General features: G+C 41.7%; 1 protein-coding gene across 1 annotated transcript in view; it reads right to left on the bottom strand.

Moving 5' to 3' along the window:
• Positions 1-26,513, bottom strand: part of ABCA12 (ATP binding cassette subfamily A member 12) — an 80,590-nt gene that overhangs the window by 32,738 nt on the left and 21,339 nt on the right. Inside the window, exons 5-24 of the mRNA XM_042874433.1 lie at positions 25,802-25,911; positions 24,887-25,072; positions 23,933-24,111; positions 21,013-21,125; positions 19,921-20,014; positions 15,625-19,794; positions 14,854-14,969; positions 14,055-14,161; positions 12,904-13,157; positions 12,667-12,779; positions 12,041-12,165; positions 11,137-11,310; positions 10,062-10,226; positions 8,862-9,060; positions 8,171-8,310; positions 7,499-7,618; positions 6,283-6,373; positions 4,807-4,986; positions 3,189-3,495; positions 749-863 (exon numbers count right to left, since the gene is read on the bottom strand). Coding sequence (XP_042730367.1) covers positions 749-863; positions 3,189-3,495; positions 4,807-4,986; positions 6,283-6,373; positions 7,499-7,618; positions 8,171-8,310; positions 8,862-9,060; positions 10,062-10,226; positions 11,137-11,310; positions 12,041-12,165; positions 12,667-12,779; positions 12,904-13,157; positions 14,055-14,161; positions 14,854-14,969; positions 15,625-19,794; positions 19,921-20,014; positions 21,013-21,125; positions 23,933-24,111; positions 24,887-25,072; positions 25,802-25,911 — 7,058 coding nt within the window. The remainder of the gene's footprint in view (positions 1-748; positions 864-3,188; positions 3,496-4,806; positions 4,987-6,282; positions 6,374-7,498; positions 7,619-8,170; positions 8,311-8,861; positions 9,061-10,061; positions 10,227-11,136; positions 11,311-12,040; positions 12,166-12,666; positions 12,780-12,903; positions 13,158-14,054; positions 14,162-14,853; positions 14,970-15,624; positions 19,795-19,920; positions 20,015-21,012; positions 21,126-23,932; positions 24,112-24,886; positions 25,073-25,801; positions 25,912-26,513) is intronic.

The raw sequence follows: 26,513 nt of genomic DNA on the forward strand, positions 1-26,513 counted from the left end.
CCTGGATCACAGAGGCAATGGAAGCGTGCTCCCAAAACAATATTCAGGGACTGTCAACTGGACACTCTTATTGTCAATCTCACTGCAGTTCATAGGGTGCTCTTTCTTGGAAATACTTCTTTGGTGATTCAGTGTTTGTTTCCATGGTACCAGAGAACAAACAAATCTGCCTGAGCTTTATTGCTTGCTGAAGCTTAGCCTCCCAGAAAGTTCTCTGCTGTTCATCTCCATTGGCTGTGTTCACACTGAAAACGTGAGCTAATTTAATAAATTCCCTATGTCTCCATGTGATTTCTTTTCCAATAGGCAACCTGAATGAAGAACTTCATTTCAGAGAAGCTGATGTAATATGTAGCACCTTCTGAAATGTTAAGTATAATAACTCCAAGGATAGGAAGTAAGTCACTCTTCATGTCTTTGTTCCCAGTAGGTACGACTCAAAGTCAATTTTCAGGGGGCTTTAAACCTTCAAAAAACTTGTAATTTTTTAAGGTCCCCATTTTTTCCATTGTTCAGCACAGCAAAGCAACATTCTCACCACCTGAAGGGCAAATGCCCTGCATTTCTATAGTTCTGAAATTGCCTACAATGTCACAACTCGAACGCTGCAGGTCAAACAATAGGCATTTGCAATATTATTTTCCTTAATGTTTGTTTTGCTCCATTTAATGTCGCACATGAGACCTACTACCCACTAATAAGGAAAACTTGTTTATAATTTTGCACGCCCCAGAAAGTTTCAGCATACCTCATAAAGCCTCAGATCTTTCTCTTGAACAAGAGTTTTCACAAAATCAGCTATAAACAGCACCCAGGCAGCCATCAGAGCAAATGGAAGAGAGTAGGTCACACTGGTTAAGAACCTGTACAAGGCAAATGCAGGCTTCAGTTGAATGTAAAACGTTCTAAGGATTAATGCTTTATACAGAATGTCTTTTGTCAGGGAGTATAATTAACAATTACAAAAAAAGACTACTTTGCTGTTGCACTGAAGATTCTATTAAGAGACTCCTGCATTGTTTAAAAAAAATATATAGATATAGATATATATGTATTAGAAAACATAGGGATTTTTCCAGCCTGGTTCTGAAACAGTTTTGCTCAGCAGCACCACTGGCAAGAGCAGAAACCAGCAGTGGCTTCTCCTGACTGGTGGGTGCATCCCACTTGCAAACAGCAGTCAGCCATCCTGTCAATGTCAATGGCCTGATTTTATTATCAGGCTGTACCTCCCTGTGCCTGAGGTTGGAATCAATGCTTCTCCTTGGGGTGTCTCTCCTTATTCCAGAGGATGGTTATAATAGAGCTGTATCTACCAAATAGGCTTCACAATTCTTGGTTCCTCGTCCTTTCAACCTTCCTCCCTTGCCAGTTGTGCGCTGAGAGAAGGTGCAACAGTGGCCAAAAGTGAACTCCTCCTTTTGTGATGGAAAGCAAGTTCCTATTGTAGGAGATTCACTTCATTGCATCTACAGGGTTTATGCTTTCCTCCCTTATTTCTAAAGCTGGCTTTAAAAAAAACCAACAGCATAATTCTCAGGAAAAGTTTAATGTACGACAGCAGTAGGAAACCAACATGATTGGTTTTCTAATTACATTTTTAACTCATAATGTCAAAAAGTATCCAAAACTCAGCACTTTCAAGAAATTCTTCTTCCTTCTGTGCAAACAAGGTCATAATATTTATATTACAGAACAACGAAAAGGCATTTCAGTCTACCATTTCTCTCTTCTTTCTTACCTTGCTGTTCTGGTTCTTCTGTTGTCGTTGTTGAGGAAAGGCTTTTTTTGTTTCATTTGCTTTTTGTTTGGTTGTTTTTCATTATCACTTTGTGCATGATCCCTAGGCCATTAAAAATCCAATATTCCTATACCTTCAGTGAGGTGGTATATAAGTTCACTCCATTTCTCTACAGGATTGTAACTATGTGATAACAATCAGCAGACAGACATTTTCTGATGACTTCTACTGGATGGAAACAGGAAGCCTTTAGGTATTTTAATAATTGAGCATCTCATGACCCTCTGAACCCAGGGTGGGGAGGGAAACTCAAAGGCAAGCTGTTTTCTCAGCAGCCCAAGAAAAAGCAAAAGCACAGATAACTGCAGTTAAGTGCCTCCAGCAGCCAGTTAATCATTGTGCAAAACTATCTCACAGCAATAATCCACACATTTGCTGGAAGCTGACACCTGGTTTGAATGCTCACCTGCTTGCATACTTGCAGGCACTTTGCATGCGTTTATGTTAAGATGATGAGTTTCCAGCTGTCAAGTGACAGGCTGACACGGGATTTTAATAGGTCTGTTGTAGCTCCCAGATCATCTTTTAGCTCATGCAGTAGGTATGCAAAGCTCCTGTGTCCATTCTGTACTCTTGGTGTAAGAAAGACTCTTGTATTGTGGATTGACTGCCCAGCCCACTAATATTACTTGCTGAACATCCTTCAGAGCCTGCTGATGAACATGAAATCATTTTCCTACATGTTTTCCACTCTGCTTGGCCACCAGCTGTGGTCAGGGTAATAACTCTGAGCATGTACCGTGATGCCAGCTTTCCAACACCAACCAAAATTTCCTTGCCAGAGGGACCAGTGCTCAGCTGTGAGAGATTGGCTTCTCTCTGTTGCAGTTGGCAGAGACATGGTTTATATTAGCTTCAGATCTGGCTCAAGATGAGTAGAAAGGAAGATGATCCAATACTTTTTGATCTGTTTTACCATTCAAAACTTATTTTGGTCCATACACAGTTCATGCTGCACTGCTCGGTATAACAGGCTGTTAATTCTAACAACTTGGCTCATCAGAAGCTCTTCTGTCCTCCCTCATTACAGTGGCAATGAATGGTACAATTTCACACTCTTATCCTTCTTAAAGCATCTGTGAGAGAGGGACACCTGTATGGAGAACTATTCACTATACACTGCACATTAGCTGGAATCAGTGGAATGAATAACAAACAGAACAGCTGGATAGCAATCTGTAGGAACAAAGCTCATAAACCTAGGGGTTTTTTTTGCCCAATAAATATATTTTCTAAGTTCTGCTGCACTATCTGCATGTAAACACCTGCAGAACAAGCCAAGGCTCGTATTTAACCCAATTCCTGCCAAACCCAGTCTCATTTCTACCTTTCATAGTAAATGAGGGACAGCAAATTTTACAGGAAGATGGAAACCCCACAGACTTACATATCCTTATTGTAGCAGGGGTAAGGCATGGCCTGGACTTGAACAGCTATTTCCTCTAGCTTCTTGCCAGTCTGCAGCTGAATAATGGCTCTTTCAATGCTGTCCTGGATATAGATAAATGCCCGGCTGTAGATCTGGCTCTGTGAGGTGGAGTTGTGTGGTCCCACAGTCCAGATGCGCTCCCTGATCCTGTTGGTGGTCTGCGTGATCCTGCTGCTCATTCTGATGGTGTAATTGAGCACAGGAGGGAGGGCCAAAGCCCCACGGGCTGCGCTGCTCCAGCTTGATGGCAGCCTGAAAATGATACCTTGGGAAAGAAAGAAAAGGTTTTTCTTCAGAGTTGATAGAGTAGGAGCAGTACACACAGATACACAGGAACTTCTCATCTTTGTAAGTCTTGTCTACGTTACAGTCCATCATCCCATTTCTTCGCAGCACAAATAATGCTCAGGTGGGTAGGCTGCTAACGTTCACTACCAAGGGTCTGGTACTGGAAATCAAGTGTCATTGCAGCTCCTCATACTTCCAAATGTGTTTGATGATTCTGGGTGCTAACTATACTCCAAGCCTCCACGTCTTTTCCTATTGAGAGTTCAAAAATGAAAGGCTCTAAAAATAACCAGCTGTGTTGGAAAAACCCTGCTGTTAACATGGACTGTCACAAATCTGTCGGGTTTGTCCCTTGCATGTGGTCACACACCTCTCATGAACGTGCCCACGTGTACTCCATCAACAGAGCTCACGTACTGGTGCTGTAAAATACACACCTCAGGAGTGTGGCATTGACAACAGTTCATGGCCTGTACACATATTTATATGCACAAACTCCTGCAAAGCTGAGAAATGTGCAGGAATATAAAAGCTTTGCAAAGTCCTGGTAGGAAACTGCATGCTGTAAATACAATGGAATGGAGGACAAACATAGAGGAAAACTTTTTTTTTATGGCAATAGACAAATATTATCAGGGCCTGAAGTACAAAGAATAGAAAAAGTTTATACCTACATTTAATTATGAGGTATAAGACCAACGGGTCACAGAGCTTACAAGTAAATCCTAACAGCGGAGTTCTGTGCATTCTTCAATAACTGAGACACACCCCATCACTCAAATTAGTCTAAGTTCTTATTCCCTGCAGTCTGATTTGAAGCTGCAATCCAATCCCACAAATGTTAAAGGTAAGACTGGAAAGATTCATGATGATATTGCAGTGTAGGAATGGAGCATCTTAAGATCTTTACAATCATCTAATACATTCAACTGTCTCTTTTTCAATAAAGCATCTTTTCCCTTTGGAGGCCTGAGAGAAGGCAGCTCTGTCACAAAGACCTCCAAAGGGCAGAGGAACTTATTTCCACTGAGAATTAACCCAGAGAAAATGCCAGATGACCAGAGGATCTCTTTACAGACAAGAGAAGGCATATATAGGACAGCACAAAAACACTGCCACAAGGAAGTCTGAGTGTGCAGTTCCCAGATCTCTCGGTGAAAATTGACTGCTGTGGTGGGAGCTGTGCCCACAACAGTCACAGGTGGAAAGCCAAGCCTCATAGGCTGTGCTTGCACTCTGTACCAAGCTAACTTCAATTGACAGGGGGACTTGAGACTCTGACACATACTTGCAAACAGTTCGTTCTTTAGGAAGAGTTCTTTAGCCATCTTTTCCATTTCCTCCAAAGTTTTGACTGCCCGAATGCGATTAAATGAGACACAGGAGGACACATTTACTGCCAGGGTAGCTAATGTGTTCAGCTGATCAACAATGTCAGTGTTGTCCTGTAATTCCAGCCGAATATCATCTAGAAAAAAAAACCACAAGACCAACAGTATCAGTATACATAGAAAAAAAAAAATATATATATATATATATCCATCAAATCATCCTGCCCTTTATACCAGCAATGACACCAGGAAGGAAGAAAAGACGTCACACGTAACATTAACAAACATATTTCTGCACTTTGCGGTGCAACGAAGGCATGTTGTTGACCCAATTTTTATGTTAATCATTTGTAATGTGCTCATGAGTTTGCCTTTGGGAGGATGCCAGCAATGTGATGTGACAGCCATCCCAAATCAGAAGCTGCCACTAACCTGCTGGGTTTCTAGACCTGTGTATGATGCTCACTATTCAATCTGCATCTTCTGGTTTTTGATGTAATCAACACGTCTGCTGAGCTGCTCTGTCTCAGGGGAGAATGGGCACTATCCAAGCATATCAAGGGAAAGTTATGTCTGTTGTGCTGATGTGTGTACTAAACCTGATAATGAAGTTTAATAAAGATACTGCTGTTTGCTGGCTGTTTTAAAAGGTGACTGCATAATGCAGTGTAACTAATATGGAACAGCTGCTGCAGGCATGATGGTTTTATGGGGAGTTCAGATAGGAGATGCTACTCATAAAATAACACAGGGGTCATCATGAACAGCATGTTCACACTGTTTGGACTTTAACAGTCTAAAGCTACTTTTGGCTGACGCTAGGCTTTTCTGGCATAGATCAGATTTATGTTGAGATGTAGGGATACGCTGAAAAGTGAGCAGGGAGCAATGAGACCAGCCAGGAGGGGCTGTGAGCACCATGCTGTGCACCGACAGGTAACACATCCACCAATGCCGGTAGCACTGATTCCCACAGTGCAGATCAGCGACTCTCAACTTGAAAGACCACTCAAGACCATCAGAAAACAGCAAATGGCATCAGGGGATATTTTATAATGATGTTTCTGTCTTCACCAGCACGGGCTCATCCCTTCCTTCCCTGCTCTGGAAAACTTTTAAGCGAAACCCTGGTGCGATGCAAGTGAGCTCAGCATTTCCCATCAGAGCCCCAGGTAGCTCATTTGAAGTGATAATTATGGCTAAACAGTGTCCTCCAGTGGCCACAATCAGCTGCAGAGATTCCCATTCTACCATTCCTATGGCACTCAGGAGAAACATCTCACACAAGCCCTTTGCTTTCTAAGAGTCTTTTCCCATAGACAAACCACGAGGTTTAGAATCACATCTGAGACTGTCTCATCTCCAATCCTGGCCAGAGCAGAGCAGGACTGGAGGATGACTACAGTTTCATGACTCTGGAGCTCCCAACTTACCAAGCTTGTTTATTTGACTCAGCAATTCAACTGCATCCAAATCAACCATCATCTTGATAAAAACCTGCACAAAGGGATTCTGTAGGGCATTCTGTCAACAAGCAAAGAGAAAGAGCATTTGACCACAGATCCCATAAGCTTATTTGGTGTACTGCTAAAATACGACAGACCAGCTGTCTTCAGTAGCATTTGTACTTCCCTGCTCCTTTCTTGACTTTCTGTTCTTCACTCTGTGTTTCAAGATGGGAAAGCATTAGCAATGGAAAGAAGAAAGATAATATTTGCTGGAGTCAGCAGAAGATGCCTCTCGACTCTCCATCAGGCATTGGACTCCCAGGGAAAAAAAATCATGCATACTCTTCAATATGAGGACTAAAAGCACAGTTAATTTCATTCATGTGTGTTTTAAATCCTGTGAAAACAGCCAGCACAGAATGGGTAGGGTCCAAAATTTAGTTTGGAGACCGTCTGTCAGTTTTTTATTTGGCTGAATATTCCATTATTCCACCACTGAGTGCAGTCAGCAGAGAATATTTCATTTCACTCTTGCATTTTCTGCTCTGGATTTTCTCTCTGTGCCATGGAAATTACAATGAATTCCCAGCCACTGAAATTATTTTTGAATGCTTTAGGAGTTTGAGAAATCTCATTTATACAGTTTTTAAGAAAAGGTGGCAATTTGTACCGTGGCAAACATGATGCATGTATGTAAAGCATTACAGCCTGCTGCTTCTTGCGTCCAACCAAGGCTCTTTGGGAGGGGAAAAAGAAGTGTTATTTACATTCACTGAGGTACAAAGACATCTCCAAGCTCTTGTGTGTGCACCCAGTGCTACGTGCTTATTATAGATACTGTTTCATTTTCTGAAAAAGTCATTTCTTGCCTGGTCTTGGTTGGCTGGATCACTCCATCAAGCAGAAAGTTAATTTACAAACTGAAGAGCATTCCCCGCTCATCTTAGCCTTCCAGCAGCCCTCAGCAAGGCCACTGTCAGAGAACAGTGTATGTATTACAGACATATCATATCATAAAAGGGATCTGCATGGAAAGGTGCATCAGGAGTATTTCTGTGATGGGAACAGGCAGACAGGCAAGGAAACTGAAGTGTGGGCCAGAAGCATGAGCTCAGGTGTCCCTGTTTCCAACCCCTTTTTTTTTTCTTAGTGAAAGGAACAGTCCCTGTGGAACAACAGGACACATAGTGAGATTTCATACCTTGATCATTGGAACCGTCTGGTTCAACTTGGTCAGTGAATTCATGATGGCAGGAGACTTATCCAGCCATTCCTGTGACTTCAGGGCTAGATCAGCCATCTGCTTCAAGGTGGCATTAGACTGTAAAAAAAGTCCACAACAACATGTAAGTTTCAATTTATTAATTACTTATGTGAAAGCTTCAAAAAATAATTGAGGAAATTAAATAGCTGAGATTCAGTTTGGCTCCTTTAGGGTTTACTTTGCACTCTATCACTGGTTGGCAAAATCCTTCTTCAAGTAAGTACTTAAAAATGCAGTTTCATACATGGCTTTTGGAGCATGCCTTGGGTATCAGCTTTACTCCTATCAATGGCCTGTTTGCCACTACTGGTGAGCATTCTGGGACACATCTCTGTTACTAGCTGAAAATATGGAGGTAAAGCCTCATGAACTGAAAGCCTTAAAAAAAAAAAGTGTACTATAAATATTAGGGCAATTTTTTTTTTGAGGTAACATTCATTTAAAGGTAAAGGGTGACACATACAACCAGCAATGGAACTACAAACAAAATAATCTGACTAATACTCCTAACAGTCAGAAAATAGAGTTCTGCTTCTGAAGCCTGTGCTAGGCACAAATTAAAATCCCTTTGAGAGGGCATATCTTCATGTAGTTTAAGCAGAGCCATACCTTTCCCATGATTGCTCGAGTTTCTGGCGTGTCTGGTGTATAAAGGATCTTCCCAAACACCATTGGTTTTAAAAAAGACCAAATTAAAGCTCCAGTTGGGGTCTTGACCAGATCCAGGTAGAAAGATAAACAAAATGGTGCTGCAAGGGGAGAGAAACAAATAAACTGCACTGAGCACAAGTAGACAGACATGAGAAAGCTTGGCCCAATTTGTTGCTATGTCCAGCAAATGATTTCAGGCCTCTCTTCACCGACTGATATAATGTGTCTTGACAAAAGCAATCCATCCCCAAAATCTCCTGTTGCTGAACTCAGGACAACAAGAGTCTCATTGTTTGAGCCAGGATTCTCTGCTTGGAGGTTAAATGGAGCTTTGTGAACTCAGTGGAGCTAATAATGTCAGCACAGTTGGAAAAACTGCGTATCAAGAAAACACTGTGACCTGTTAAGTCCCAGAACTGTACCATCAACAAATGGGAAGTGCTGCAGTATCAAACACTTCTGGGCTGTGCAGACTGCTTGCCTTTTAATGCTTACAAAAATAAGCTACCAGTAATTTGGGCGAGGCAGATCTTGAACTGGCATAAACCATGAGCCCTCCAGAGAAACATCAAGATCAGTGATGGATCTCTTTGGAAACGTGAGAGTTTGGCTTTGAAACGTGTTTAATATATGAAAAAGCCAGACTTACTGGAATCATGAGGAATCCCATATTTTCTCATCATCTTTTGGACGTGGACATCCTCCACAGAACTGTTTCTTACAGGGTCTCCAAAATCAGGAAGCAAGGACTCAAAGAACAGGGGTGTGATCTCCTGGTTGCAGAGAACTTTGGACAGGGATTTAAATGTGCCATGTGTTACCCTAGTGTTGTTTGGTTTAAGTAGCACCTGCAGAAAAGGGGGGAAAAAAGCAGCACACAAATACATCACGTATGCTACAAGCATCCTGTTCTGAAGAGGAAAAAGAGAGAACAGAAATAGAAGGCAAGGATTAAATGCTTTTACACTGATTTATTACAAGAAGTTTGTTTGTTCAAAATGAGAGGCTTTCCTGGGAAAGCATGTTTTTATGGCTAACCTCTGCTACGTTAGAGGTCGAGATACCATTTCAAGGTATGGGAGTCAATGTGGGAACTGCCCATAATGTGCAGCAAGGTTATCCAGAGGCACACGTACAAGACTAGATCAGAAAGGGATGGGTTCCAATGGTTTTAGTGCAACCTGCAGTTATTGCAGCTGGTGCAGCAGGGTTTGTACTGAATATTTTGGGCAGTCTTGAGGCTGCAGACATGGTGTAAAGCACACCAAAGCTTGAACAAATTTTTGCTCTTGACTTAAATGGTTTCGGACGGTTTGTAGTGGGAAGTTCTCCAAGTTTTCACAATCTGATTTCTCCTAGTGCACCTGAGTATTCTGGGGGAAGTCTACCATCCTTTGAGACAGTTCACAGAATGAGAGAATCATAGGGGATGGAAGGGACCTCTGTAAATCATCTAGTCAAATCCCAGTGATAAAGCAGGCTCCCTAGAGTAGGTTACATAGGAAAGCATCCAGATGGGTTTTGAATATCTCTGGAGAAGTGGACTCCAAACCTCTCTGAGCAGCTTGTTCCAGTGCTCCACCACCAGTTGCTCATTCTCTGCATTTTCGTTCCTAGCGTTCCTTCCTCCAACCACACTGAACACATACCTGTCCCAGTGTACCAAATCTACGTGCTCCCATTAAGGCAATGTGAGAGTTTAGTAGAGATTAGTCATAAGACTTTACTGCTTTAAAAGAGGAAGCAGTAATCCAGGGTTTAGTGCACCTTCAGCTTCTCAGGTAAGAAATTCCAGTGGAAACTGTTCCAATGGCATTTTACCTCTGAAGCAAATGCAGACTACACATACCTTACTCAGTGGCATCCTTCTAGACTGCCGAAGCTTTTTCAGTGAATGAATGGCTTGTAGCAATGGATCAACATCAGACTCTACCTGGTGTTGGAAATATTTCATTTTTGTCAGAAGGTTTAATATCTTGTCCACAGGTTTCTGAATTTCCTTAGGGAATAACATCTGCAAGAGGCAGGAAGGAAATCAATTACGATTTGCACGAATGCGTGTACACAGGCAGGCACACGCCCATGATCTGCTAATTCCAAGATGGAAATTGTGGGATGTTCAAAACTGTCAGGAGGCTTAGGGAGTGGATGTCCCATGGGAAATAAATGGGATTAGTATTTCTAAATCCCCACGTGCTTTTGCAACCCTCTCTCATACACATTACACATCCGGAACGGCACAAGTTTCCAAACACCTGCAGTTGGGAAACGTGTATCAGGTATTCACTGGGATGTAATCCAAGTTTCTAAGAGGTAGCATTTTGCACAACACAGATGTCAAGCACTACAAGTGACTTTTGACCTCAGCCAAATTGATTGGCATTCTCACTCAGTAACTTTTTCCCCCCAGGATCACTTCTGTAGCATTTTAAAATGTACATTCAATACACAGTACTCACTGAACAGTGCTTTTACTTGCTGTCTATGTACTCACATGAGTGGGATATTTGAATCATTTAATAATTTGGCAGTGACAACTAGATTGGGAAAATATATTTTACGGGACATTTTTGAAGGCTTTCCTTTTCAAGGGATAAAAATAATTAGCCCAATGCCTTATTTTGGGAAGCCTGAATTCAGCTGGGAATGTTCAATAGCTTGTGACAGCACACAGGTGATACTAGCAGATAGGGAAGCATTTAGAGTAAGTCCAGTGCCTTTAAATTAGGTTAGCTGGTTTACACCATCTGGGATCTTCATTTCTAACCACACGGTCACGGCACGGATATGCAATAAAGATTACTGCATGAGCAAAGCCTGATCTTTGGCTTGTGTAAAACAGCATTGCTTCTGGCCACTGCAGTCCTTTCAGCCATTACATGCAGCAAAGACTACAGGAAGCACTCTTCAAATCCAATACTAACCTTGTATAAGAAATTGTAAATGTCTAAGTGTCGTAACAGGGTGACCCCAAGGATGTATGTCTCACGAGTCCTCTCTGAAAGAGAGAGATTGCAGAACTCTTCTGCTACTGTTTGCAGATGTGTGTCAGAAGGACGGACGCTGCAAGACTCCAGCTGGAGAATCTGAGAAATTAACTGTGTACAAAGGAAGAAAAGATTTGTTAAGGGCTGGACTACTTGCTCCAGTATACATCGTTTAATCTTGCCTAGCCGTTGTTCCATCCACAATGATGGATGGAATTTCAGAAAATGCCAGAAAATGCCTACTCCTACTCCAGAGGAAAAATCCTAAGGATTGTGTTTTACTGCTCAGCTTGCATGGTAGCAAAAGCTTTTGTGGTTTCTATCTACTGGTGTACATGAAATCTGGAATAGAGCACAGTCTTCAGGGTTCAGTCCAGACAAGATAGCTGGGAAGAGGAAAAGTATCTGGAGCTCTGTTTGCACATGAGGCTGAGGAAGGCAAGCTCATCTCTCATTACAGGAAGCTATTTTGGACCCCTGACTAATTTTCAAATCCTAATTAGAACTGTGCTTTTCCATCTAGACAGCAACAACTTTCAGCACTGAGAACCCCAACAACAACCCTGCTGGGTCATTAATCTGTTACAGTGACCTGTGCCCTTGCTACAGACTGGAGCAATCATGCATCAAGCAGTCCATGGCAGTAGCAGCTTACCAGCTATTGGTGACAGCCAAAGCCACTGTATGGCTCTTGTTCTCTAATGGTTGAACTGGCATCAATGACTGCATTTCTGATGGCTATTTTGACTTATAACATGCTATGCTTGTCTGTCCCTGTGGGACTGCTGACTTCTCCCTGTGCAGTCGACAGGATCTCTCACTACAATAACAACAAACTTACGTGACTGCTGTTTTCTGGGAGAGATGCTTCCAGAAGAGCATCAATACTGGTTGTGGACATTCTTGTTGTGTTTTTGAGATCCTCTTTGAGCTGGTCCACATTTTTAAACATGTCTCTTAACTTTTCTGTGAATGAAATCAAACAGAAATTGATACAACAGCTCTCTACAGACGTACAGTGACCTCAAGAGCACAGAGAGGACTTCACTTTTGGTAAAAGGTACAAGTGCTGTATGTCATTGCTGACTGAAACAAAAACAAAACAAAACCTTGTAAAAGAGTCCTATTTCCTTAGTTTAACAGTCCGATTGCCATCATGAGCTAAAGATGACAGGTTTAGTGAAAGCAAAGTTTGCCCAAATACAAAGACTTGGGACTTTCAGTGCTCAGAGTCTTGGGGCAGTACAGAAAAAACAAGGCTGGTCTAGCACTGTCTCTAGAATTATCCTAGACAAAGGATCTCACAGACATGGGACATGGTGCTCGGTTACTTCATTAATTTAATCATAATAATCAGGATTCATTTCTTAGTTAGCAGCTGAACAAGTCTTTAGATTTTCAGTAGAAGCTATGATGCCAATGATGACGTTCACAAACGAACACTGTAAAGAAAATACAGAAAGCTACCTGGAATGCTGGAGTCTGTTAAATTCTCTGTGATGTTCAACATGGAATTCAAAGCTGTCATATACTGAGGAATCTCTTGAAAGAAAGCAATTTCTGGTATGTTTTCTTGAAACCTAAATTGGATAAAAAAAAAAAGAAAAAAACACAAATTTGGGAATATGAGAAGAAGATAAGAAGCCACTGTATGGTTTCATAAATAGAATACTATGGCAGCCTAACTTGGAGGAAGAGCCTCACCACTTCATTTGTGCCTGGACATCTGTGGCATCTCCAATCAGTACGTTCCAAAGCTCCTTGGAGATCCTTCTGCCGTTCAGTACATTGGTCACAACTTGGCTGCTCAGATCAATAGCACGGAGAAGCTGTTCATGAGATTGATTCTGCTCACACAGTTCTCCAAAGCTAACATCAGGGAGATGGCAAATATGCTGTATTGACTTAAAGCTCTCGTAGTCACAAAGAAGTGCTGTCAGATTCCGGAGCAGAGATATCTTCAAAGAACATTTTGAAAAGGAAGACAAATGCACAAGTTAGAAGACAGAATTTTAAAAAGGTAAGTTTTAAAGAGCTGTTCCTTTGCATTTTTCTGTAGGGTTATTAGTATTTTTTAATTATATTTTTATTTAATCCAAAAGGTCTCAAATAGAACATCTCACACCAATTATTCCTCTTGTGATAGGTGTAGCTATTTGGATACCAGCTGGTCATCCCTACAATAGCACATGAAAACAGCATGTGAACAGGAGACAGCTAAAAGTCAGGACTTCTGCCTCTGCCAGCTTGATGTGCAAATTCCAATCCTTTGTCTAGTCTTCTACCATGGGTTTTCCTCTTTCCTGACATCCCTCTTTACATTAACAGTCATAGCAAGAACTGCCATCTGTTGTATGCCTGATGTTACAGAGAAGCTCATCATATTGTTTTTATAGATATAATAAGCAGTAACAGCACAGAAAACTTATTCTTTTTAAAATATGCTTTTCTGTCTTTTTTCTATTTCTCTTCTTGAGAGAGACAGAATAAAGTGCATACATGCTACAGCTCAAACATGTATGTATGATGTGAGAAGTATTTTATTCAAGTGAGGCACTGCTGGCTAGGGAAATCCATAAATAAACATTGCTTAGGTGCTTGATCTCAGAAAGTACTGCAGTGTTGTAAGGCATCTACCCTCTCAGAAAGCTGGGTATACGCCGTGCATAGGGCTTGTATAGCAGTAACTTCATCAGCCCAGGACTTTTAAATACAGGCAGAAGACAGTTTCCTTCCTAGCTTTTATCAGCTGTTCTGTGAAGACTTTTTTTCATATGCAGTTTTCCAAAATTTCCATTTCACATTCATGTATCACTGCAGGATGTCCTTCAAGTCAGCATTTTAAGCAGGCTCACTTTTAGCTTCAGGAGCTCTGGTATGGATGAACGCTCCTCAGAGGTATTATTTTGCATAAAACAGTTCTTTTTCAGATGAGTTTGCTTCAAGAGCAGCATGATGTTTTCTGTGGGAGGATGAAAACAAAAGTTACTTGAAGCAAAAACACCAGACTTGCAGAAACTTCATAGATGGGGATATTGGCACTTTCATGCCAATGCCTACTGAGCACTGTTAACTTCTACAACATTCAATTGGCTCAGGACCTCTGAAATCACAGTCCAAGATCTGGATTGCAACCTGCTGATCCAGTTTGAGTAGGTGCTCAGCTCCTAAGGAAACACACCCCACACCATAAACAGGACTTCCAACAGTGTGCTTCAGAGCATGCTCAGTATCTCTATTCTGTCAGCAGATCAACCTCTGAGGTTTTACAATAAGCATATATCACGAATATCTACTTGGAATATCATGCTAGCTCTCAAAATAACTGCTGTCATCTTAAGGGTACATAAAGCTTGGAAGGGAAAATAGGTTTCTATTCATAAGGATTCGTTATCTGAGTGTCAGTAACCTGTCATCACATAGAGAACAGCACACGTGCCTTTTGTATATAGCTGGATGGAAAACATATCCACAACGTGACATAACTCAAACAAAGAGGAGTCTGGCTTCCCTAAGCCTCACAGCTGCAGTTAATTGCCAGCAGACGAAAACATGTAGCACTATTCCTTCCCACCATTACACAGAACCCTTTGAAAAGTCAGACACAAACATATTGCAGCTGAGGTCCCACAGCATTAATGGAATCATGATTACCTGTCAATTCGCTGTCTTCAACTTCAGTGGCATTTATTAAACACATCAGGTAAGGGTTATAGCTGTTATTCACTGTCACTTGTAAGATGGTGCTTTCAAATTCTAAAAACAGAAACCTGAAAAAATAAGGTAGGAATTTAAATCAGCTTCTCCTTCAAAAGCAAGGGATGTTAGCAAGCGACCTGTCAGCTGCACAGATGCTGCTCCTTGGCAGCTGTAAATAAGAATCCCAGATGAAGCCATGCATCTCTCACAACATTTCCTAAGCGGATACCCATCCTGTTTTATTTCATCCATTATTTCTGCCATTATCTCCCAAAGCTGTCATTCACCCTCAAACCATAAGTAAAAGAAAACATACTTGAAAGGTTCACTGTGGATGCAGTACTTAGGAAAGGCCTGCTTACAGGAGGCTAAGAAACAAAAATATCACAAAAGAAGGGATATCACATAACTCATATCACAAAAGAAGGGATGCCAAAGAGTTTACTGCTGGTGGGAAGCCTCCTACAGAATTCTACTTCCACTGTGAATTGAGACATATCAACACAGATGTTCTCTGAAAGCGCACTTTCAACTATATGCTCAGCTCAGACAGAAGTTTACTGCCCTTTGATTTCACCCACATTACATCTGGTATCTTGAATTAAGGTGATTTCAGAACAAAATTGAACCACTGGGAGAAACTTTTTGTAATGCTGGAAGTAAATGAGAGCTGTGACTCACCAAAAAAAAAACCAAAAAACATTAGTATCCAAAACCCAAACTCACCGTGTGATCAGAATGGTGGGTGACAGGGTTTGGTCACTTTGAGTCCAAGGCAGGCTCTTGTTGTACAGGGTTTCTGCCATATCAATGAAGTGATGAGTGACTATGTCAAACACAGCATCCAAATTAGTTTTATTGGAGAGAGAAGCTGAGCTGGAACTTGCAGTGAGTTCACTTAGCAGATCAGAGATGTTCAGCAGCTTAAGAACATAGTGAGCAGCTTCTATCATGTCTAGAGTTGACGCATTGCTGGCAAAGTTGTTTGCCACTGCTTCCAGTAACTTTGCAAAGGCAGCCACTTCAGCTGGATTCCTTTCACTGTTCAGTGACCTGTCAACTACTTCCCAGATGTTTGAGAAATAGCTCAATTTGGTGAGGTTGTAAGAATATAGCAATCTCTGCAGCATGTTGTTCATGAGAAGCTCACTCTGCGCCATGCTGAAGAGCACGGACAGGTTATTCCAGCCTGCAGAGCTGTCAGAGAAATTGAGGGAATTGAGTTCTGTCTCATTCAGCACAAAAGGAAGGAGCATGTTCAAAAGCTGAGATGGGAGCCCACCACTCACATCCTGGACTGGGATGGGGCAGGAGGCATTGCCCTGCAGCAGTGTCTCCAGGAGAGCAGCCAGACCTCTCGTCTTCTCCTCTACCCAAGAGTTTTCCACCTCAGAGACGAGCTTTAATTTGGAAAGGAAACGCAGGGAAAACTGCAGAGACTGGACGGTGCACGACAGCTCCTTGGAAAAGCGTTCACTGCTGTTCTTATAGACAGCAGCAAACTCTGGAGACAGCTTCAGGTTCCTTATGGCAAGCTGGAACATTCTGGTGAAGGTTTCATTGCGCGCAGCTCCACTCTCGACATCCATGGAGGCAAAGAGCTCTTTGCAGGGGCTGGAGGCCAACGACTCGCTGAGAGTGGCATTCTCAAAAAGCATCTCAAGTGTTACATGGAGCACATCCTGAGCAGAGCAATTCTGGCTTGTTCTGGCACTGCTGTCTCTATTCTCAAGAAAAGGGCTCAAGGCTAAGAGCATGAGATCCACTGCTCTAGCCTTTAGTGAAGCATTGTGTGGTAAGGAAGACTCACTGAACTCCTTTGGCAGCAACAGATGGAAGAAATCATAGATAATGTCTGTTTTTTCTTCAAACGTTTTGTTTAAGTTCGTGTCGTGAAGGACTTTCATTCCTGCTCTCCATATTTCAAACAATCTTTGGGTATAGTCGTTGTAAGAATCAAATAGTAGGTTAATAGCTTCAAAATCACTGATATTGTAACTTTTCTGCAAATCTTTTAAAAGAAAGATACTGCTTTGTACGGCTTGTGTGTACACGGCTCGTGAGTACACGGCTCCCATGGAGTCACCTTCATCAAACAGCTCAAATACAGAGGAAATAAAGGCCATTATCTGCTTCAGTTCCTTACTGAAAGGAAGACTGGAGTCATTTTGCATGGTACCGAACTGATTCTGCAGTATGTCTAGTAGAGACTGGAAAGAAAGACTGTCTGTGCTGTCCCAGTTCATGGACCGAACAACTTCAGCAATCTGGGAGAAAGCATGAAGTTCACTTCCCTGCCTTTGACGAGAAAAACTGTGGAGCTTCTGCATTAGCTTCGACAAAGAAGAGATCAGCAGATAATGATCACTAGTGTTCACCCTTGCCACAGCAGCAAGAAGCTTCTCGAGGGCCAAGAGCTGTTCTGCAAAATTTTCTGAAGTTATAGGGGTCAACAAGAAGTCAGAAAATAATGATGACACTTCTTCACTTGTACTGGGATAATTTTCTATGTCTTCCAGCAAAACTGCATGAAGTGCAATCATTTTGATAACCTCCCATGTCTTCTCTGTATTAAAATGAGTCTTGTTTAAGATGATCTGATTCCAAATCACTGCAGCTGTGGACAGAATATCTTGATTTTCCTTCCCTTGGGAATTACTGTAAAACAATCCTTTACCACCTGTCTCATACAGTGGGATCATTTCTTGAAGTATTCTTTCCAATTCCAGTGTGCTGTTTGTAGCAGAAGTTGAATTGAAGAAGTGTTTCAATAAACTATAATAATCATTCAGATCTGAGGATTTCATTCCTCCAGAAGCATTACCAAAAATATCATATACTACTGTTTTTCCAGGAGCTAGCCCAAAGTCCACAAGCATCAGGGCTTTTTTCACAATCTCCAGGAGCTTCACATATTGATCCACTTCCGTTAGGTTCCATTTGGTGGTCAGCACCTTGCCAGTGGCATGCCACAGACGCAAAAAGTGACCCCATTCAGACCTGTGGGAAGCATTTCCATCAACCTTTAGTAGTTCATTTACACTGCTGTTCCAAGTGAAAATAGTTGGTAACAGATGAGAAAACACAGGTACCCTACCCCAGCCTACAGAGCCGTCAGAAAAATTCAGGGAATTGAGTTCTGTCTCATTCAGCACAAAAGGAAGGAGCATGTTCAAAAGCTGAGATGGGAGCCCACCACTCACGTCCTGGACTGGGATGGGGCAGGAGGCATTGCCCTGCAGCAGTGTCTCCAGGAGAGCAGCCAGACCTCTCGTCTTCTCCTCTACCCAAGAGTTTTCCACCTCAGAGACGAGCTTTAATTTGGAAAGGAAACGCAGGGAAAACTGCAGAGACTGGACGGTGCACGACAGCTCCTTGGAAAAGCGTTCACTGCTGTTCTTGTAGACAGCAGCAAACTCTGGAGACAGCTTCAGGTTCCTTATGGCAAGCTGGAACATCCTGGTGAAGGTTTCATTGCGCGCAGCTCCACTCTCGACATCCATGGAGGCAAAGAGCTCTTTGCAGGGGCTGGAGGCCAACGACTCGCTGAGAGTGGCATTCTCAAAAAGCATCTCAAGTGTTACGTGGAGCACATCCTGAGCAGAGCAATTCTGGCTTGTTCTGGCACTGCTGTCTCTATTCTCAAGAAAAGGGCTCAAGGCTACATGCAAAAACTCCCAGATTTTTGCCTTCAGTGAGGCATTGTGTGGTGGTAAGGAAGACTCACTGAACTCCTGCGCTACAAGACGTGTTAAGTTATAGACAGCATTAATAATTTCTTCAGTGGAAGCTTCACTGGCATTTCTGTAGCGGAGGATTTTCATTCCTGTCCTCAGAAGTTCAGAAAATCTCTCAAAGGTTTTGTTGTCAAAATTAAAGAACAGATCTATATATTTTAATTTACTGACATTGTAGTTGAGCTGTAAGTCTTTTAATACATACAGGGTCTTTTGTACAGCTTGAGTGACTAGCGAGATATTGGCTACTTCGGAGTTTTCCCCATCAAACTCTTTAAATACAGCTGCTATAAATTCAGACAGTTGACCAAACTGTTCACCGAAAAGACTATTTGAATTATTAACCAGCTTTTCAAAATGGCTGTGTAATACCTCTAAAAACTGCCCATAGGCTACGATGCCTGTATTGTTCCATTGCATTGATCTCAGCCTTTCAGCAAGGCGCCAATAGCCGTTCAGTTCGTGCCACCGCGATTCACCCATGGAGCTTTCTACTTTCCGCATCAGCTCAAAGGCAGGCAGCAGCAGGTAGTCATAACCTATGTTTTCATGTGTCAGTATAAAAAATATCTTTTGCAGAGCTAGGAGTTGGTCTGGAAAGCTTCTGTACGACACAGGTTTAAGAAGATAATCGGAAATCAAAGACGGTATCTCTTCAATTCCAGTGAAACGATCTCTTAAGTCTCCCAGAAATGATGGCATGCTAATGGTGAGTAACGTTTTGAGAGCATTCTCAGCTTGTGCCGTACTAAAATTAGAATTATTTAACAAAACCGGATTCCAAATCATTGTAGCTAATTTTAAAGCACCCTGAATTTCTTTCCACTGGGTCATTATATTGAAAATGGAAGTCCTGTTAAAGTTGCTCTGTAATTGCTGTGATGTCAAGTTATAGATTTCATCAATTACGTCCTTATTATATTCTTCCTTTAGTTTATAATCATGATGTGGATTCATTCCCAGTGCAAGAATTGCGTACAACTTCTGTAATGTTTCATTCTTCAAATTTCTGAATAGATTTAAGCTTTTTAATTCACTTCTATTCATTTTTTTCTCAAAGCCTTTTAAACGATGTAGAGACTTTCGTATGGCTTCTAAATCATCTGAATTAATGGACCTCTTGGAGACTTTTCCACCAATCTCTGGTAGCTTTATTTTTCTGGAGGGAAAAAAAGAGCATTTTAGTGAATATGAAATCAATGCAAGTGGAAACGTGAAGTGATTTAGAGCAAAGATCATAGATTTGAGTTATCTGTAAGTAATATCCCTTTAGTCAATGCCTTACCTCAGAACTTCTTCCAACTCTGCTACTAAAGTCCACTTATCTTTCCAGTTAAAGTGATTACAAATATATCTGATCACCAAACTTTTTTCTTTATCTACAACAAACAGATAAAGGTGATATTCACGTTAGTCTGGGCAACTAAGAATAGCTGTTTAGCAAATCTGTCACATAAAACATGCACGTATGCTGTTAGGCTCCTATGACATGACACAAGATCCTAGATAGAACTGTCCCTTCAGGGTGGAAAGTCAGGATCCTACCTGCCATTGCAGAAATGATTTTCTATCTCAGGAACAGTTTTGAGTGCAACAGAGCTCTCCTCCTGATTTAGGACCCCTTTTCTACTATTAACACAGCACAAATTGGCCTAATGTCATTACTGGATTTCTCACCGTTCATACAGGGAGACTTTTTACTACCTGCACCTGAGCTTTGACTGCATAATCTATTTCTGTCAGAGTTAAACTCATCTTGATATCCCTGTGTGGTCCAGGCCTCTGCACCCTTCACATCTCCATGTCTTCCCCCACTTGCACTTCATTAATCTGCTTTCTTATTCACCCCAACTTCCACCATCTCCACCAACCAACAAGTGAAGAATGGATGGCATTTACAGTCTGTCCCTGGCAGCGCTTACATGCTGTACCTTTCCCTTGCCCTCTCATATTACATCAGTTAAGAGGTGGTTGTCTCTGCCTCTCCTGTGGAAAGTCAATGGAGTAGAAGAATGGCTACTTTTGACATGTACAAGTCCAGTCTCAATCCCTACTTTGGTATAGCCACAAGTGTTTGACAGAGCTCACAGCTACAGGCAGGTATTGACAACAAAACTGAAGGTAAAAATTACTGCTTCCCATTTCCACTGAGACTGCAACTCATGTTAATTCATCATCTCCTGACAAAACCAACCTTTTTTGCTTTTGCAGTCAAAATGAGGTACTTCATTCACGTTTGTAAAAAGTTGAAAGGAGAATTCATTATGCTGAGCCTTGAACAGTATGCAGTTGGTATGGCTACTTATTAGCCTGCAGTTTGCTTATCCTGGGCACCACAGGTTTTCAGTAGAGATAGGACTATGCGCAGGAATCTTACCTTGCTCCAAGCAATTCAAGGAATATGGGGGATCTGTAACCCCATTTTGAACAGTTTTGAATCTATCATCAGTAACAGGCGATGTAGAGACACTCTGAGCTGCCAGCACACCACTAAAGGGGGAAAAAAAAGCACAAGGAAAATAAATAGTGGTTGCAGGTTTATGAGAAGAAATAAAGCAAGTGTTCAGATAGGAAACAGCTGGAGTACAGCCTGTGATTCTTAAAACTTCTGATAGAAAAGACAGTGCTCCTATTTTTAAGTATTTGTTTGATCATGCACAAGATACAAAGATAAAGGGCTTCAAAGGGAAATCCTTAGTGGTATATTAGCAGTAATGTGCATATTGCATTCATTGGGAGCATTTATTCAAAGGGTTATGCAAAACCTATAGACCACTTAAATCCTCATAATAGGGCTTAGAAAACACTCAGGTGATACACCGCCCTTGTGATTCACTGCTGTGGGTGAATCTCCTCCTAACAGAAAGCAAGAGGCAGAGCAGACAAGGCTCCTGAGAGAACAGGCTCCTTGGAGATGGTATTTGCAGATGGAAGAAGCAATCACAAATACATAACTTCTACCACGTCCAATTTTCCTTCTTTCCTCTTCTATATTGCAATAACCAGGCTTTCAGGGAAGCAAGGAATACATGTATATATTTTTTCAGTCTCTGGAAAGAACAAGCTGACAATCAGTCATATTGTATTGCAGACAAAGCTGTTTAAAAGATTGCCTGCTCAGTGTGTGCAGGTTACTGAAAACTTCATGGTGATTATTAGTCCCTTTTCCTTCTCCTACATAAAGAGCAGCTCTTCACTCTAGCTGAGGTCACTACAGAATGCATAATCTCTTGCCTGCCCAGAGTTCTACTGGTGATGCACACAACACCTAGCTGAGCTGATTCTAGTGGCATGAATATATACACAGTGATTTGTGGGAACAGACTGCTAGTGAGAACAGAGCACCAGGGGTCTTTTTTCTTCTCATTTAACATAATGCCTCCATGAAGGTTTTGTGGACTTCGTGCTCACCATTTCCATTTTGCAGAGGTGCTTGTTAGCCTCTGTCTCGGAGGTGAAGAAGCTGCTGTTACAAATGATGTATTTAGTTGAGCACGATTTCTTGTTTTCCACATCTTTTTCTTTTTTTTTTTTTTTGCTACAAGAAATTCCCTTCACAGCATTTCTTCAGGAGCTCAGAACTGCCTGAGTAAAAGACATGGCCAGGCTAGCTAGGATGCTATTTTGTAAGCCTCATTAAAAATACTATTTGTGCAATCCATTTGCAGTAACTCTTTACTCATGCGTTTACACTGCCCTGTGCTAGGCATAAAAGCACTGCAGTTCTGGTGGTGAAATTCTCTGTGCCTCTTTGTTGTGCCTCTGAAAACTTTGCCCAACTCTGCAGTCATGAAGCAAAGCAGAGCAACATAGTAAATATTAATTCCTCCTGGGCACTCAAATGGTGCTAGTTCTCAAGCTTGATACTTCAAGCCAGTAAGTGTGAACAAATGCAACAATCCTGCCACTAAAACAGCAGCACAGACATAACATCGGTGAATACCATTAAAGTCTCACCACAGTGCAACAGACTCCTTTAAGGATAAGGTCGTAACAGCTTACAAATAGTTCTCATGATGCAGAAAAGCAAATTACCTGGATAGAATCACAGAATGACCCAGGTTGGAAGGGACCTCAAGGATCACGAATCTCCAACCCCCCTGCCACAAGCAGGGCCATTAACCTCTCCATTTAATATTAGACCAGGCTGCCCAAGGCCCCATCCAACCTGGCCTGGAACACCTCCAGGGACGGGGCAGCCACAGCCTCTATGGGCAGCCTATTCAAGCACCTTATCACTCTCATAGTAAAGAACTGACATCCAACCTAAATCTCCCCTCCTTGATACTAGATATACAGGTTTTTAAATGCCTTGGCAACACGCTAGTGATGAAAAGCAAGCTTCTCTAAGCCTGAGTATAATCAGAGTGACAAAGTTTCTACAACCTCTATTGACATCTTTGCCCAACTGCTCATACGTATAAGAAAAACAAAAATGTCTGAAGACCTTCTGTTGCTCGCTTTCCTCCACATGCTGTAGCAAAAGGAAAGTTCAGAATATTTTCTAGCAAATGCAGTCAGACAGTCAATAGATAGATAGATGATTTGGTACAGATTCCCAATCTCATGGGTGACTCACATCCATTAGAGGAAAGTGAGAGTTCAGCCTAACGAAAGACCAGAAAGGCATTCTGAGGCTAAGCCCATTTTGGAAGAGTTTTTAACGTGCTTCCTACAGACAACACTGAATATTTCAGCACAGTTAATTAATGCAGTTAAGCCTGCTCTGTTTTCTCATAAAACCACTGAGCAAGAACATAACTGGTACTTTCTTAAAGTCAAATGTATTCAAAGCCCTATGTGAGAAGAACCAGGATCCCTCCCTCCTCTGCTTTCTTGGGATTCATTTTCGAAGAATAAAACAGCAGTAACTGGTAACTGTTTTCTTTAGAGTGAATTTCTGGCTCCCCTACAAACACTTGAGGTGTTCAGAGCCACTAGAATTTGGCTCTGTTGTTTCTGGGAAGGAAGTGGCTAGCTGCCATTTTGGCAGAACAACTATCCAGCAAAGAGGGCTTTCCTTCAGTGAAAGACAGGGGGTATTGCTCACCACTCTTCTTCTATGCATATGGAAGTAGGATGGAAGACAACTAATAGATCATATCAAGCTCCCAATTAAAAAGTGAACAAGAGTCATGGAAAATCAAAGCACTGCTAGCTGCGTTAATGGTGCCGTGGCATCGCCCAAATCAATTATGCTTTTAAGTTAATGCCCTTCAAGGTGAAAAATGATGCGTCCTTAGCGTTCAGCACAAGCCCATCACCTTTCAGTGCCCCTCCAGGCATTTTATTTTTACCTGCTCGCATTCTGAAGAAAGTCAATTATATCTTGGAGTTGCGTGCTGCCCTGAAACACATCTGGAGCCAGCAAAAAGAGCTGCCACAGGGAGGTGTCATTCTGCACTTGGGAGATGAGCGTTAGAAATGAGACCATTTCGTTGACAAATGCTGCTTGGTACTGTGGGTTGTGTTGCACCTTAAAAAATAACAATGCAAGAAATTATTTAAGCAGAAAAAACCCTGTTGCTAGTGGGTCTTCTTATGTTTTTCAGTCTGTGCTGTACTTTTACACAACTCTACAAACAATGCATTCAAAGGACTCTAGTGACAGGCAGTAACTGAGAGAGTGACTGTGCTTTACCTTCACACCTCAGATTGCTCAATAAATTCTCTGTTTAAACAAGCCCTAAAATTCAGAATGTCTTAAACAGTCCAAAGACTAGGAATACAAGAAAAATGAATATCAATCCTCACACTGGCAAAAAATAAGGCATTACCTTTAAAGGATCCATTTGCTTTAATTATATAGCTTCCCCAGCAGCAAGGGCTGCTTCAGTCATGAGTTGTTGGATCAAATGCAGGAGTTACTGGATGAAGTTATATGGCTGGTGTAATACAGGATGAAATTTAGAGCCTCCCTTAGCTTTAAATATTCTTGTTTATGCCACATTCTCACACTGCTCTATCTACTTGTCACTGGGGGAAGCAAATAAAGGCGAGAAACAAAACCTCATGGCATGGTGAGGAGCTCTTAATGGCCACTATTTGGCAGCTGGCTCTCTTTGCCTTTCCCAAAGACCTGTGTGTTTGTGCTAATCCAGTTCACAAAAACTTATGCTGCACGTACTTCAGTATAGAGATGAGCTATTCTGAGCCAGGTGGGGACATGTTGTACCTCCAAAACACCGTGCTGAAGTGTGTGAACTAACACAGCTACTAACAGACATCAGGACAAAGTCCCAGGCACTCACCTGAGACAACTGACTTCTGAACTCCTGGGTAAAGGACTCTAAAAGCGATGAGTCAGTAAAGCAGAATGTCCTGTAGATGTTGGCTGCCATCTTCTCTTCGGTGAGACCAGGAGCCGGTACGTATCGTGACAAGATCTCACACAGAATGACTTTGAGATTTGCTCCCACTGAATACTGCGTCTTGCTCTAGAGGTGTAATGTTCAAGGTTAAAGAAATACTCTACTTGTGATGGCTTTAAGCAATGCTGAGACTTTGTTGTTGTTGTTTTTTAACAGGATAGCAGTGGCATGTGAAAAGCACTATCAGCACAAGTACAAATGCAGAATGTTAGCAGGTGAACAGCATCACTGAAATCCCTGGAAGTCATGCAGATGAACAGGCATGCATGTGTTTACAGGGCTTAATAAAATAAGCAAGCATTTTCTACCATTAATAGCAGAAAATGTCCCTAGCATACTGGTGTCTCTCATATGCTACCAAGCTTCAATTACAGAAGATTTATTCTTATATTGATTCAATTACTTACATAATAAACATATAGTACATGACACCACTGCTTTACTACTGTGAGCAAATACAGAATTCAGTGGCAAAGCCATCTTTAAATCCACATGAAAGAACACCTTAACTCAGGCAAGTTTTGAGGAGAATGCTTCAGGTTACTGCTTGCCAGTTTTGGTCATTCAAAGTATTATGTCCCAAGGTTGATCTGGTTTCTACTTAGAGAATAAGAAATTTACCACAGAATTTAAAAGTGCATCCACAATAACTGTCTCCCTCTTCCTAAAATAAAGAAAATTCGTGTAATAATGGGGATCCTAAAGAAATAAAGGCCATATGTGGTACATTGAGCTTTCAAGTCTTTACATATAACTATACATAAACGCTCAGATACAGCTACTATACAGACTTACCTTCCCAAAACTAAGGATTCTGTTGAACATGTCGATGCTAGAAGTCAAATTGGATGGTGATGAAATATTCCAGTGTGTGTTTTCTCCATGAGATACCGAATCCCTGAATGCTGCAATAACAGTTTAAAACACTGTATTTTACATAAAGTCTTTTAACCTCTTTGCTACATCATGCTACACGTTAGCTAACTGACTACAGCTTTGGGCATGCCATCATTAATCCATCTCCAAAGGTACAGCCAATGGCACCCTGTAATTATTTAAGATTTTCTTCTGAAGTAATTAAATCCTGGATGACATTGCTTCCTTCTGTAACTTTTTTGAAATTAAATGTATTTAACTATTTGCTTGTGGTTCAATGTTAATTTCCATCTGTTTTCTCCAGTCCCACAGCTCCCCAACACAGGGAGAGACATAGGCAGCCCACATGAGCTCAAGCCTGTAGCCCCATAAGGGAGAGCTCTCCAGGTACCCTTGGCACCAGTGGGTGACAGTCATTATTCAGGAACAGCTTACACACAGATTTGGAGCACCGCTGCCTGCTACACATAGTGGCACACTGTTAGGTCACCAGCTGATGCACATCAAAGCCAACATTTGCACTCAGCATCCTTTGCAAAACACACGGCTCCGTGAAACCAAAGGAGCTATGCCAGTTTACATCAGCCAAGACTGTGACTTATGATTTTTATTTTATTTTTTAAATATGAGG

The sequence above is a fragment of the Lagopus leucura genome, unplaced genomic scaffold (genome assembly GCF_019238085.1).
Source record: "Lagopus leucura isolate 7727_CA_CO unplaced genomic scaffold, USGS_WTPT01 Super-Scaffold_100012, whole genome shotgun sequence".
Lineage (NCBI taxonomy): Eukaryota > Metazoa > Chordata > Aves > Galliformes > Phasianidae > Lagopus > Lagopus leucura.